The sequence below is a fragment of the Cornus florida genome, unplaced genomic scaffold (genome assembly GCF_030987335.1).
Source record: "Cornus florida cultivar Cherokee Brave unplaced genomic scaffold, ASM3098733v1 CherokeeBrave_3.0.0_Hap2_Chr06, whole genome shotgun sequence".
Lineage (NCBI taxonomy): Eukaryota > Viridiplantae > Streptophyta > Magnoliopsida > Cornales > Cornaceae > Cornus > Cornus florida.
The window spans coordinates 89,134,789-89,146,796 of NW_026775576.1; the positions used below are offsets into that span (position 1 = coordinate 89,134,789).

General features: G+C 34.8%; 1 protein-coding gene across 1 annotated transcript; it reads right to left on the reverse strand.

Annotated features, from left to right (window-relative positions):
- Positions 1-969: 969 nt before the first annotated feature.
- On the reverse strand, positions 970-10,069 carry LOC132312711 (ABC transporter C family member 10-like). The gene is made up of 13 exons (XM_059811185.1): positions 9,733-10,069; positions 9,177-9,263; positions 6,727-8,807; positions 6,174-6,494; positions 6,006-6,092; positions 4,422-5,006; positions 4,169-4,333; positions 2,914-3,208; positions 2,512-2,726; positions 2,115-2,420; positions 1,928-1,991; positions 1,593-1,832; positions 970-1,464 (listed from the first exon to the last, which is right to left on the reverse strand). The coding sequence occupies exons 3-13, from the start codon at positions 8,776-8,778 to the stop codon at positions 1,352-1,354; spliced, it is 4,443 nt and encodes a 1,480-aa protein (XP_059667168.1). The 5' UTR covers positions 8,779-8,807; positions 9,177-9,263; positions 9,733-10,069; the 3' UTR covers positions 970-1,351.
- Positions 10,070-12,008: the final 1,939 nt, after the last annotated feature.

Below are 12,008 nucleotides of genomic sequence, written 5' to 3' on the forward strand. Positions count from 1 at the left end.
ACAGACACAGACCCACTCAAATAATAGGAGAGTAGAATTAGAAAAAAAAAAAAAAAAAAAAATTCTAAATTACATAATGCAACTATTTAAAAAATAATAATAATAAATATTTTAAAAATAAATAAATATAGGATAAAAGATTAAAAGAGGATATAAACTCAAAATTGGAAAATAATAATAACAATAAAACTCCAAATTACATAAGCCAACTCTTTTTAAAAAATAGTAAAAACTCTTTATAAGATCAAATAATAAAAAACTATTTTATAATGTATTTAAATTCTTTCCTCTTTTTTGTTCTCCAATTAGAGATTTTTAAAACATATAAGAATTTACTATTTCTAACCTATTTTTTAATAATAATAAAAATAAATCCAAATTACATAAGGTAACTCTTTAAAAAAACAAAAATAATACTCTTTACAGAAACAAATAATAATAATAATAATAACAACGCCATATTACATAAGACAACTTATTTTTTAAAAATAATAATGACTATTTTTAGAAAAATAAATATCTAAAAAAAATAATTTTTAAAAAATAAATATATAAATATGTGATATAGTCTAAGTAAAAAAAAATTAAAAAATAAATATATAAATACGTGATAAAACTCTTTTTTTTTAAAATATATATTAATATGTGATAGAGCTTTATCAGAAAATTAATTTTAAAACTCTTTTTAAAAAATAAATAAATATAAAATAAAAATTCAAAATTGAATAGAAACACCCTTGAATAAATTAAATTGCTCTTTTGAATACTTGAACTAGATAACCTCTCTATTAAAAAAGCAAGAAGGACCACAGGCTACACTTCAAAAAAAAGAGAAAGAAGAAGAAGAAGAAGAAGAAGAAGAAGTAGTAACACAGGCTACAACATTTGGTGGTACAATTTTAATAATAAAAAACCTTCCAAAAATAATAAAATAAATACCCATAATATACTTTTTAAATTAAACTAATGTTTTGAAAAAAATTTAATATAAATTTTGAACTAAATTTTATCCGATCTCAAATTCTGTACTCCTAAATATTGCATAAAAAGAAAATTATACAGTCGATTATCGCAACCACCACATAACCAATAGTGCGGCCCACCATAGGTAATAGGCTCCATAATCACACCAACCACCTTGAAGTTCGTCTAATTACAAAATTATACTAGTGCTGCTTCTTAAATTACACTAATAATTTTATACTTCTCTTTTACCACTAATGTACAGAGGTGTCACATTAATACTGTTCTACAGGCATTGAGCTGACTGATCAACTATGTAGAAGATGAGCTTAACAAGAAAGCGGCAGAATCCAAGAAATGGGCAGGTAAGAAGACATTCAAGTTAGACTCAAATTGATTCTGCAGAGTGATAATGAGACCAGTATTCCTTCACAAGTTGCTTAAACAGCGAACCTTCTCTCTTCATCAACTCCATCGGTTTATCATACTCCACTATTTTTCCTGCAATAAGGTCCAAACATCTACTTCAGAATTCCAAAATTTCTCAACAGGAAAAAGGTTGTAAACCATTGTAAAAAGAATAAAAGCACACCTATCATTTGTGAAAGGGTGGAAAGAAATTAACTCACCATCACTGACGGCAAGAACCATCGTGCAATCCATCACGGTTGGTATTCTGTGTGCCACTGTGATCACAGTGCAATCAGCAAATTCGGTCCTAATAGTTTTTTGCAGAATCGTATCAGTAGCATTGTCAATTGACGCGGTTGCTTCATCAAGCACCAACACCTTGCTTCTCCTCAACAGAGCACGGCCCAAGCAAAATAATTGACGCTGCCCCATGCTCCAATTAGATCCATCATCCGCAACTAAAATGACAATGAGGTTAGTTACTGCCGATCATTTCCAAAAAATAAGAAAATAATTTATGTTACCTGACATATCAACATGTTGAAAATCTTACCTAAGGCATCTAGGCCTCGTTCTTTCTCCTGAACAGCCTCTCTAAGCTGGCACTTCCCCAGAACCTTTCAAAACCAAAAGTACATTATCATTCTTGTTAGCTATTGCAAACCATATAGAAATACACAACAAAACATTTTCCTTTTGTACAAGAATTGTTTGACAAGAAAAAATTATTGAACCATTACCTCCCATATTTCCTGGTCGTTATGTTGAGACAAGGGATCCAAATTGTATCTCACAGTTCCATTGAAAAGAATAGGATCTTGTGGAATGATCCCAAAACGTGACCTCAAATCATGAAGTCCAATTGTACAGATGTCAATTCCATCCACTACAATTTTCCCTCCTGCCGGCTCCACCAGACGAAATAAAGCACCTATGAGAGTAGTCTTCCCACTCCCAGTCCTGCCAACAATACCAATCTTATGGCCTCCTTCAAATGTGCAACTGATTCCACGAAGAACGAGCGGTGCATCGGGCCTGTATCTAATCTGTCTCGAAAATAAAAACTTCTCAGTATGCTAGACAAGTTTAGTATAAAAGTTAATCCATAAATAATAATAATAATAATAATAAAAATACCTGCAAATCTTGAATCTCCACTTTACCCAAGGACGGCCAATTGACTGGGGGACGGTTCTCTTCTATCACTTCAGGAGCTTCACTTGGTATGTCTGTGTATTGGTTAAGCCTTTCTACAGAAATAATGTAATTTGCCAGAGTGCACTGGTTTTGAATGGAGAAAACAAGGGACATGTTTAAAGAAAGACCATAGGACAAAGCCATTCCGATAAATCCTGCAATGACATAAGAGGCGGTCATGAGAAACCTCATAGAGAAGATAACTAGCTGATTATAATTCTATCAGTTCAGTCCCAACAATATGTCCATTAGAATAAAAGCACAGCTACATGGACTTTTGTAACTTTTCCAAATGGCACTAGAGTTGGTAACTCTTCACACAAAAATTAGATAGATACCCACCAGAGCTGAATGTTCCAGGAGGAAGCAAAACCATGCAGAGTGCTGACGAGGAGAGAACAGTCGCACTGAGTATTTCCAGCCGTTGGATCAGCCACTCATTTGCTGCAAAACTATGGAAAAATGGACTGGCATTTGTGTCGATAAGGTCAAGATTCTTTGTGAAGAATCGGCCTTCCTCTTCAAAAGCTCTTATTGTCATGGCTCCTGCTACAGATTCGGCAAGATGGTTTGCTACAAAAGACTTGGTTGTGCCATTGATACGCATGAACTCTTTTGCAGAGGCAAAGTAGTATCTCTGTTAATAAGATATGTCAGTTTCTACCAAAGGTATACAGAAAATACAGAAAGCAGGAAAACATTCCTCAGGAACTAGGACCGGATACCCTCTAAAACATTCAGGGAAAAGAGGGAATAACCTTCAATCAGAAAAGGAAGCATTTGTACAAGATAACTAGGAAACATAGCATAGAAATACTGATACAAAAGATTACACAAGTGAGACATCACATAAAAACAGAATTACAAAATCCAACCAAAGAGAAAAATATCCCTCAATCCAGAGAGCACACAACACAGAGACTGCAACTCCCAACACAGTTGCTACAGAGTGTAGAGAATTATCCGATGTGTGTGTGTGTGTTTTTTTGGCTAATACAAAGATAACATTTAAGGCACTCAAAGGGGATGATCCCATGTAAACGCAAGGGATAGAAAGACAAAAGCCAAAAGAAATACTGATGGCTCAAATCTTCCAAATGAACTATAAATAACTTTATTCTGATTTTTTAAATCCTAAAGGATAGAGTAAAAATTAGATCACATTTTTTAAATCCAAATAAAAAAATTTCCATTTGCAAAGCACCTTTCTTCTTCAAGCACATGCAACACAAGTTTATTGCATATAATTTAGAAACAATGAAGTACTACAAAATATTATAATCATATGTAATTCTGAAGTCTAAACTATATACAATCCAAATTATTTCAATAATCATAGAACAAGCATAGAGGATAAAAACTCCCCGCGTGTGCAATGCCTTCTCCCACCCAAATTTTATAATAAATTTTCTGGTGACGCCCTCTATGTTATAATACTACCCATTTTTATTTTGAAATTTAGATTGATCAACACATATCTTACTAATTTCACTTCAAATTTTTTGCCATACAATGTAAACCAATCGCTCCTTACAGATTATTTTGGATGTGGGTAACTTGTATATATTCTTCATCAAAGAACATCTTGTAGTATTACCTGTAAGCGAATCGCCAGAAAGATCATTGGTATGGAGACAAACAAGACAGGCCAAGTAACGACGGCTAGTACTCCAAGATTAGCATAAGCATTTGTGGTAGAACCAACAGTGAAGACCAAACTAAATGGAAGATCAAGATCAACAATACTCAAATCAGATGAGACCTGTATAAGCACAAAAACGTAGGAAAGGTTAATTTCATGAAATCTATAATGCCAAGATCACAATCAAATGTTATGTTTGAATACTTACCCGACTCAGTATCCTTCCCAAAGGTGTTGAATCGTAGAAAGACATGGGTGCATGAAAAAGTGAATTTAATAGCTGTGAAAATAAAGATCTTGACAATTGCATACCCAACACAACAGTAAGCAGAGATCTAAAGAGTACAAAGAATGTTGAGGTGAATCCAATCAACAAGTAAACAGCAATCAATTTCAACACACTAACAGCAGGATTTTCAACATTAGCAGCCATCCAAGAGTTCTGTAATATCTGACCAATTACAAAGCTAAGGTGACAGAGAGCAGCCAAGCCGAAGTACCAGTACCCTTTGTTCTGATTCAGATACTGTATGTATGGCTTAAAACCCGTGTCTCCTATTTCTTTCTCTTCTAACTTAATCAACTGATCACCTCCAGATGCTTTAGATTTTTTCATGATATGAGTCTTAATCTCTTTGGTAAAAGGTTCAAGTCTGCGCGGAGAAGTAACCTCTGCAAGCCTTTCAGAACCAGCAGTCTCTTTATGTGCATTGACAAGGTCCTGAAATTCTTTGCTTGAGGCCAGTAATTGATGGTATGGAGCTGCACATTTGATTTCCCCGTCTGACATCAACTGCAAGAAAATTAATATTATTATAAATGACTGCTTGTACTTATAGTTTCCATCAGGTGATGGAAACTAGTTACAATCACCGAAATCGTATTATAACTATTGTTTCAGGAATTGGTAGTTAACAAAAATGATTAGAGGTGTTTCCTCAAAGTCTACAATATTATAGGAATTGGTAATTAACAAAATTAATTAGAGGTATTTGCTCAAAGTATTTAGAACGTGGATGGCTATTTGATATTCCCTACATAGGAAATCCTATACTTTAGAACTTAATAATGTCATAACATACTCATTAAGGTTCTGTTTGTTTGGACGTAAAATATTTTTCAGAAAATATTTTTTTATTTTCTGGTGTTTGGTTGTCGTAAAATATTTACGAAGAAAAAAAAAATTAAAATTTAACAAAAATAACTAATCCATCAATTTTCGGCAAGTTATTTGACATGCACCACCCGATGGACTCGACCTCAACCTCGATGTAGACCTTTGTCAAACACCGACAAAGTAAAAAAAAAAAAATTTACCGAGAAAAAAAATATATTTTCCAAAAAGAATATTTTACGTCAAAACAAACAGAGCCTAAGTATTAAAATGATTAATTTAAGATCTGTTCTTTGTGTAGATATACTTAGGTCTGTCCCCAACCCACCCCTCCAAGCACCCCTCAATAGAATCTGATCTGCCATAAAACATCCAGAAAATCTCACTTCTGACTGTATAATTCATAGGGATACACTGGTGCCCATTAAGAGAACAACCAAGTGTACCATCTACTGAACGTATAAAACACACCTTGTTCTACTCAATACCATGTGTAACGAGAAATATATATAAATCAGATTAGAAATATAGTAGGCACCAAAGAACAAGGTGCGGCCAAAGAAAAACAAACCCATGCAATTCAGATGTTTTAACCTAATCTGAAGTGCTCAAGGAATGCAACACAAGTTATTTTGCAAACTTGAGGTCAAAGATAGCCTAAAGAGAAATTAAACTCACCAAAACAGAATCAAATGCAGGAAGGAAATCAACTTGGTGGGTCACGAGCAAGACTGTCTTCCCCGAAAGCGCCCCCATAACATATTCCTGCAAGAATTTAAGCATGCTTGAACTATGAGCAAGTTATCAAAATTAAGGAATCGTATGACTTTAGAAAAAAGTACTTGCATTAAATAAGCTAGTAGCAGTCTCTGCATCAACAGCACTAAATGGATCATCCAACAGATATATATCAGCATCTTGGTACAATGCACGAGCAAGCTGAATTCGCTGCTTCTGACCACCACTCAAATTAACTCCTCTTTCCCCAATTTCAGTGAGTTCACCATGGGGTAGCAACTCGAGGTCCTTAACCAAGGAACACTTCTCTATCGTTTCTTGGTACCTTTGATCATTCATGGCAGAACCAAATAGAATGTTATCACGTATAGTTCCTGTTGGGATCCATGCTGACTGAGAAACGTAGGCAATCCTCCCAAAAACTTGAATCTGCAGAATGAAACAAAGAGAATTATATTACACATCAATGAAATGGTAGGTTTCAGGATAAGAGGAAGTATGATCACACCTATTCATAAATGTTTCTAGTACTAGCAAACAAAATGACTTATAGCCTTATAGGAATTGGAAGTGCAGTGTTAAATATGAAAGAAATAGTTTTTACAAGGTGAAGATATATGTTATAACTATAAAAGAATATAAATAAGCTATAAGAACTTACTGTTCCCTGAATATTTGGAATCTCTCCAAGAATTGCGGCTAAAAGGGTAGATTTCCCTGAACCAACCTCTCCACATATAGCCACCTTCGCACCAGGTCTAACCTCCAAATCAATGTTTCTAAGTGTTGGCCTCAGTGAATTCTCTTCCCATGAAAGATTGGCTGACTTTATGAAAATAATGCTGTTCCTATTTTCTATGTTGCATTTTTGCCGGACATTTCCAGCCTCAAGCTCAGGTGCTTGGAGAAACTTGACAATCCTTGCAAATGCAACTTTTGCTTGAATGACCACACCAATAACATCGGGAAAAGATCTAATGGGATCCTGAACCAGACGCAATGTTGCTACAAATGTGAAAACATTACTAGCATTTAATGGAACACCAAGGAAATAGCAAGCACCAAAAGTGGCTGCAGATACCAACACAGGGGATGACCAAAACAGATAACTATTGTATGCTTTACGCAATTGAACAGCTGCTAACCACTTATATTCCACTTCCCTCAACTTCTCTATTATATTTTTTATATGGCTTTCCCATGCATATAGTTTTAACACCTTCATGTTCACAAGAGCCTCTGAACTGGCCTTCAGCCTCTCGTCTTGTGCCACCATGAGCTTCGTCTGGAATTTATGCTGTAGTTTTGCAAGAGGAGTATTGCAAAGCAAAGAGAGAACTATCACCACCAAGGATGCAATTGTCGCAAGACCTACTGCGCGGAATAGAATTGCTAGTGCGAGGCAGAGTTGAAAGCCTGTTGTCCAGGTTTGATGAAACCAGAAAGGGAACTCTCCAATCCTATAAGCGTCCACAGTAACATAGTTCATTATCTCACCAGCCGAGTGCGTCATCTTGGCAGCATTAGATAACCTCAACTGCTTCTTATAAATGGCTGCTGTGAGCAAAGACCTCACTTTTACACCGATCAGTCTGCTTCGGAAGTACCACTGCCTTTGTGATACAGATTCTATGCTCTTTGCCAAGAAAAGTGATATAGCCAATACATAACCCTCATATTTAAAACTTTCTTTACCTTCAGCAACTTCAATGAAGGCATTAAGAAGCAGGGGACCAGCAGACACAGTGATGATTTTTAGCATCGCAAATAATCCAGACATGAAAATCTCTTTCCAGTGACAGATTATTATTGTCCTCAAAATTGATGGTTGGGGTGATGGATCAATTTGTTTCTGTTTGTTCAGTTGCTCCACGAACTGCAAATAACATGATTCTGCTCGGTCTGCCTCACGTAACATGGGTATATCCTCATCCTCAAGAGTTCTATCCCTGCCCCTTTTCATCAACGGATTCAACCACCAAAATGAAATTTTACTGAAAAACCCAGCTTTTGCAAATGAAGTAACAGAGGCAACAGAATCAGTTTTGCCATTCACTTCACCATTCAAGGGGGCATAAAGATCACTTCCATTATAAGTTTCATGACTTTCTTCATAATTGAAGCCCTTATAGGTGCATAACAGCAATAAATTTGCTCCTACGAAAGACAGTACATCTAATGCTATCTTAATTGACACTATTTTGGTAACAATGACGGCAAAAAGAGAGAAACCACAAGCAATTCCAGCAAACAAGAATGCAAGGATTGATAAAAGCCGCAATGGGGCTTTAGAAAAATGTTTTCCCCTGAGGCTCACAGTCAAACCCACTAATAACCATGTTAGTCCATGAAACAGAACTACTAACCACGAATGCAGAGGTAATAAAATATGGGTTTTCCTCAACTTCTCTTCTACCATCCAAATGCCCAAGAACGAGCATACCAATCCCAAGAAACCATTAAAAGTGGCCGATATCATCTGAAACCCTGACATGCTCCGAAAACGAGCAGGCACGTAAGCAGATTTTGATGGTGTCTTCTGAATCATATTGAATAAGAATATGACTAAGATCAAAGCATCAAAACTAACTATCAATGCATGGTTGATACATGAAGATCCATCTAACACTAGCGCAAAATCAGTGCTGCAAGGTTTGCCACTACTCTCGGAACAATCAGATTCGCCACAAAACATAGTCCATATGCCCTCCATCTCTCTTTAACCCTTTCGCTCTACAAACTCTGTAACCAACACAAGAACAAAATTTTAAGGTAAGCAATTACTTTTTTCAGATCACCAAAAAGATCTAACCAAGTAAAATCTACTACTAACAATTTTCAAGTTAAAGAGATGATGCACTCAAACTTACTTTTGTACAATGATAAACAAAAATTAGCAAAGATTAACCACATACATACTATTACACACATGCAATAGAACATCAACGCGCGCATACAGACACACACACAAATTTTGCTCTCTCTCTCTCCCCAAGAAGATTATAAAAGTACTATTAGGTAATGTTGGGTGTATTAGTGAAATCATTGTCTGTCCTTGTAGAAGATTACAAAAGCAGTTCAAGTATCTTGATGATGGTAACAACAACATACCTTAATTGGACAAGAATTCGTGTTCCTTTAGCTTTTTTCCCTCTCCACCCACTTGTTTTTTACAGAGCTTTTGTGTGTATAACTTTCCTTCAAAAGATTTCAATCATCATCCATCACTACAAGTTCGCATAAATTTTAAAGAAAACCAAAGCCAACAACAAATGCTTCAATCTGCAGATTTGCTATCATGATGAAAAAGAAAGACATGTTCAAAAGAGTAGCATATATAATAATATATACATATATTATAATATATTTGCGCATTTATATCCATAGAGATAGAAGTAGAGAGAGAGAGGGACTTTATTGAAGATGGAAAAATCAATGCAATTATAAAAAAATTCATCGTGCGAGATCCAAAATGCATATCAAAAACAAAAACAAGACAGAAAGTAACCGGAGACTATCTAAACAACAATAATTAATTTAGCCCAAAAAAAAAAAATTTCTGAAACAATTAAAAATGAAGTCAACAGAGACTGCGAAAAAAAAAAAAAAAAATTGGTTCCATTTAAAACAAGTTATCAAAAGTAAAGATTGAGAAATCAATACTCACCGGACAATACGAAGCAACGCAACCCGTAATTCTCGCCAACCTCGGAAAATGATTGGAGACGGTTTTAGTAGAAATGTTTTGAAAAACAACTTACCGAGAAAAGAAATGCTTTGAAAAAATAAAGAATCGATTTTGTTTCAGAACATCCGCAGAGGTTTTTGGTGTGGGTGAAATACTGGAAACATGAGAAATAGAAGGTGGGTGTTTCAAAACCAGTCGAATGTAGTATTCATAAGATTGTCTTGGACTTGGAACATCTTGTTAATGTTTTATATAGCTGAGTTGGGGTCTGGCGGTGAACATGATTCCAACAAATTGTAAATTTAATGCGATTTGTTAGGATATGACAGAAGTGTAACTCGTTGGTCGTCATTTTCTTTCATAGTATTTTTATCATTTATATGAAAAATGATATTAAAAAAAAAAAAAACGAATGGTCATTCGTGTATTTTGGTTGAGCATTTCCCAATGATTGTTAATCCGTTCAACTCCCTGAGTAGCTTAAGTCGGTAGAGGCCACGTTTGAGTCACTCTTTTCCCTAATTTGTCAGGGAGAGAAAAATAATAATAATAATAATAATTCCTTATAGTTTGGTGTGATATGATATTTCACAAAATAAAATTGAAATTGAGTCCTTTCTGGTTTTAGAAAGGGTCTTGTGTATTTAGATTATTTTGGCGTCTTTTTTTTATCATGTGTCTCGTTATAAACTTTTTCATCATTTATGTAATAATATTTATCTTCATCATTTATACAGCTAATTTACATTATTATTTTATGATTAAAGTGGTGATTGCACCACCATAAAGTGACCCATCATATGATGGTACAGTTTCATCACTTATGCTTCCTTTGGTAAAAGGAAGGAGAAGTGGATAAAGATAAAAAGAAAACAATGAACTTTTTGTAAAGAAATAAGAAAAAAGATAATAAATATTCATCCTTCTTTCTTCACAAATTTTATTACTTCAAATATGGACTGAAGACATAATTAAAGAAAGAGCAAAGTCATTATAAATTTTTTTAAATTACAAAATATTTCTTATAATTAATACTGTCTCTTTTATTTTTTCCTAACAAATAAAATAAAGTATTATCTTATTCTCTTTTTTTTTATCTAATCAAACAAAAATAAAAAAGGATATAATTTTTTTTGTAAAAATGTTTCATTTACCTCCCTTTCCATTCAAATTTCTTCCATCCCGCCAAACACCAAAAGGAGCATTAGTGATGTAATCATTACTACCTTACATGGGTCAGCTCAATGCAATCATCACTCAGTGGTGCTCAGACTCTCTCTGGAAAAAAATAGAAGGAGAAGGAGGATCAAGCTCAATAAAAAATTGATATGAATATATTTGGTTAGTGACAATAAAAAATATGACAGATTGGTCAAAAAAAATAATAATAATAATAATAAAAAGTCAAAAACTATTTTAAATTTTAGAGATGTTACTTTTATTTTTACCTTCTATATATTTTTACCATTTTTACCCAAGTGATGTTTATGGATGTCCAATTTAGGCTGGGGCAATTGCTTATTTTTATTGCACGTGAACCCTGTGTTGGTTTTCTTTAATACTACGGAAAACAGGAAAAGGAGGAGAAAACAAATACGACTAAAGCAACATGAGGATCATATATTCATATGTATATAGACATATATAAATATATTATATATATATACCCGTATGTAACATGTATATATTATATTTGGTGGCGTCAAAATGTCAAGTCCATTTATCGTCATGGCTCACGTCTCTCGGTAAAGGGACAATTCGGAAGACGACTACAAGTGTCCTAAAGAAACGTATTGATTTTGGACTGTGGCCCACTTCGCGTCTGCTTCTCACGTTATAGCGTGGACTGTGGACTGTGTGGACGTGGTGGTATCAACGATATTGTCACTTTTACTCACACGTGACAATAGGAAGGTGTTACAATAGGGAGGTGTTACAAGTAAAACTTGTCCCACGTCGAATTTGGATGGAGTTGAAGTGTGTATAAATAGGTAGGTATGTAGTATTACCTAATAGTTTAAGTTTTTGGGTAAATAGGTAAGCGCCCACCCGTTACAGTTGGTATCAAAGTTAGACCCAATCTTTAATCCGGTGTCACGCCAAGCGCCCCGCCGGAAAAGCGTCCAGGTCTGCCTCCGGGTAGGCAGGGTGGTCCGACCGCAACGAGGGCGTTGCGTGGGTTTGGGTGGGCATCAGATTTGGATGGGGGTTGAAGTGTGTATAAATGGGTGGGTATACAGCAATAGTTCGAGCTT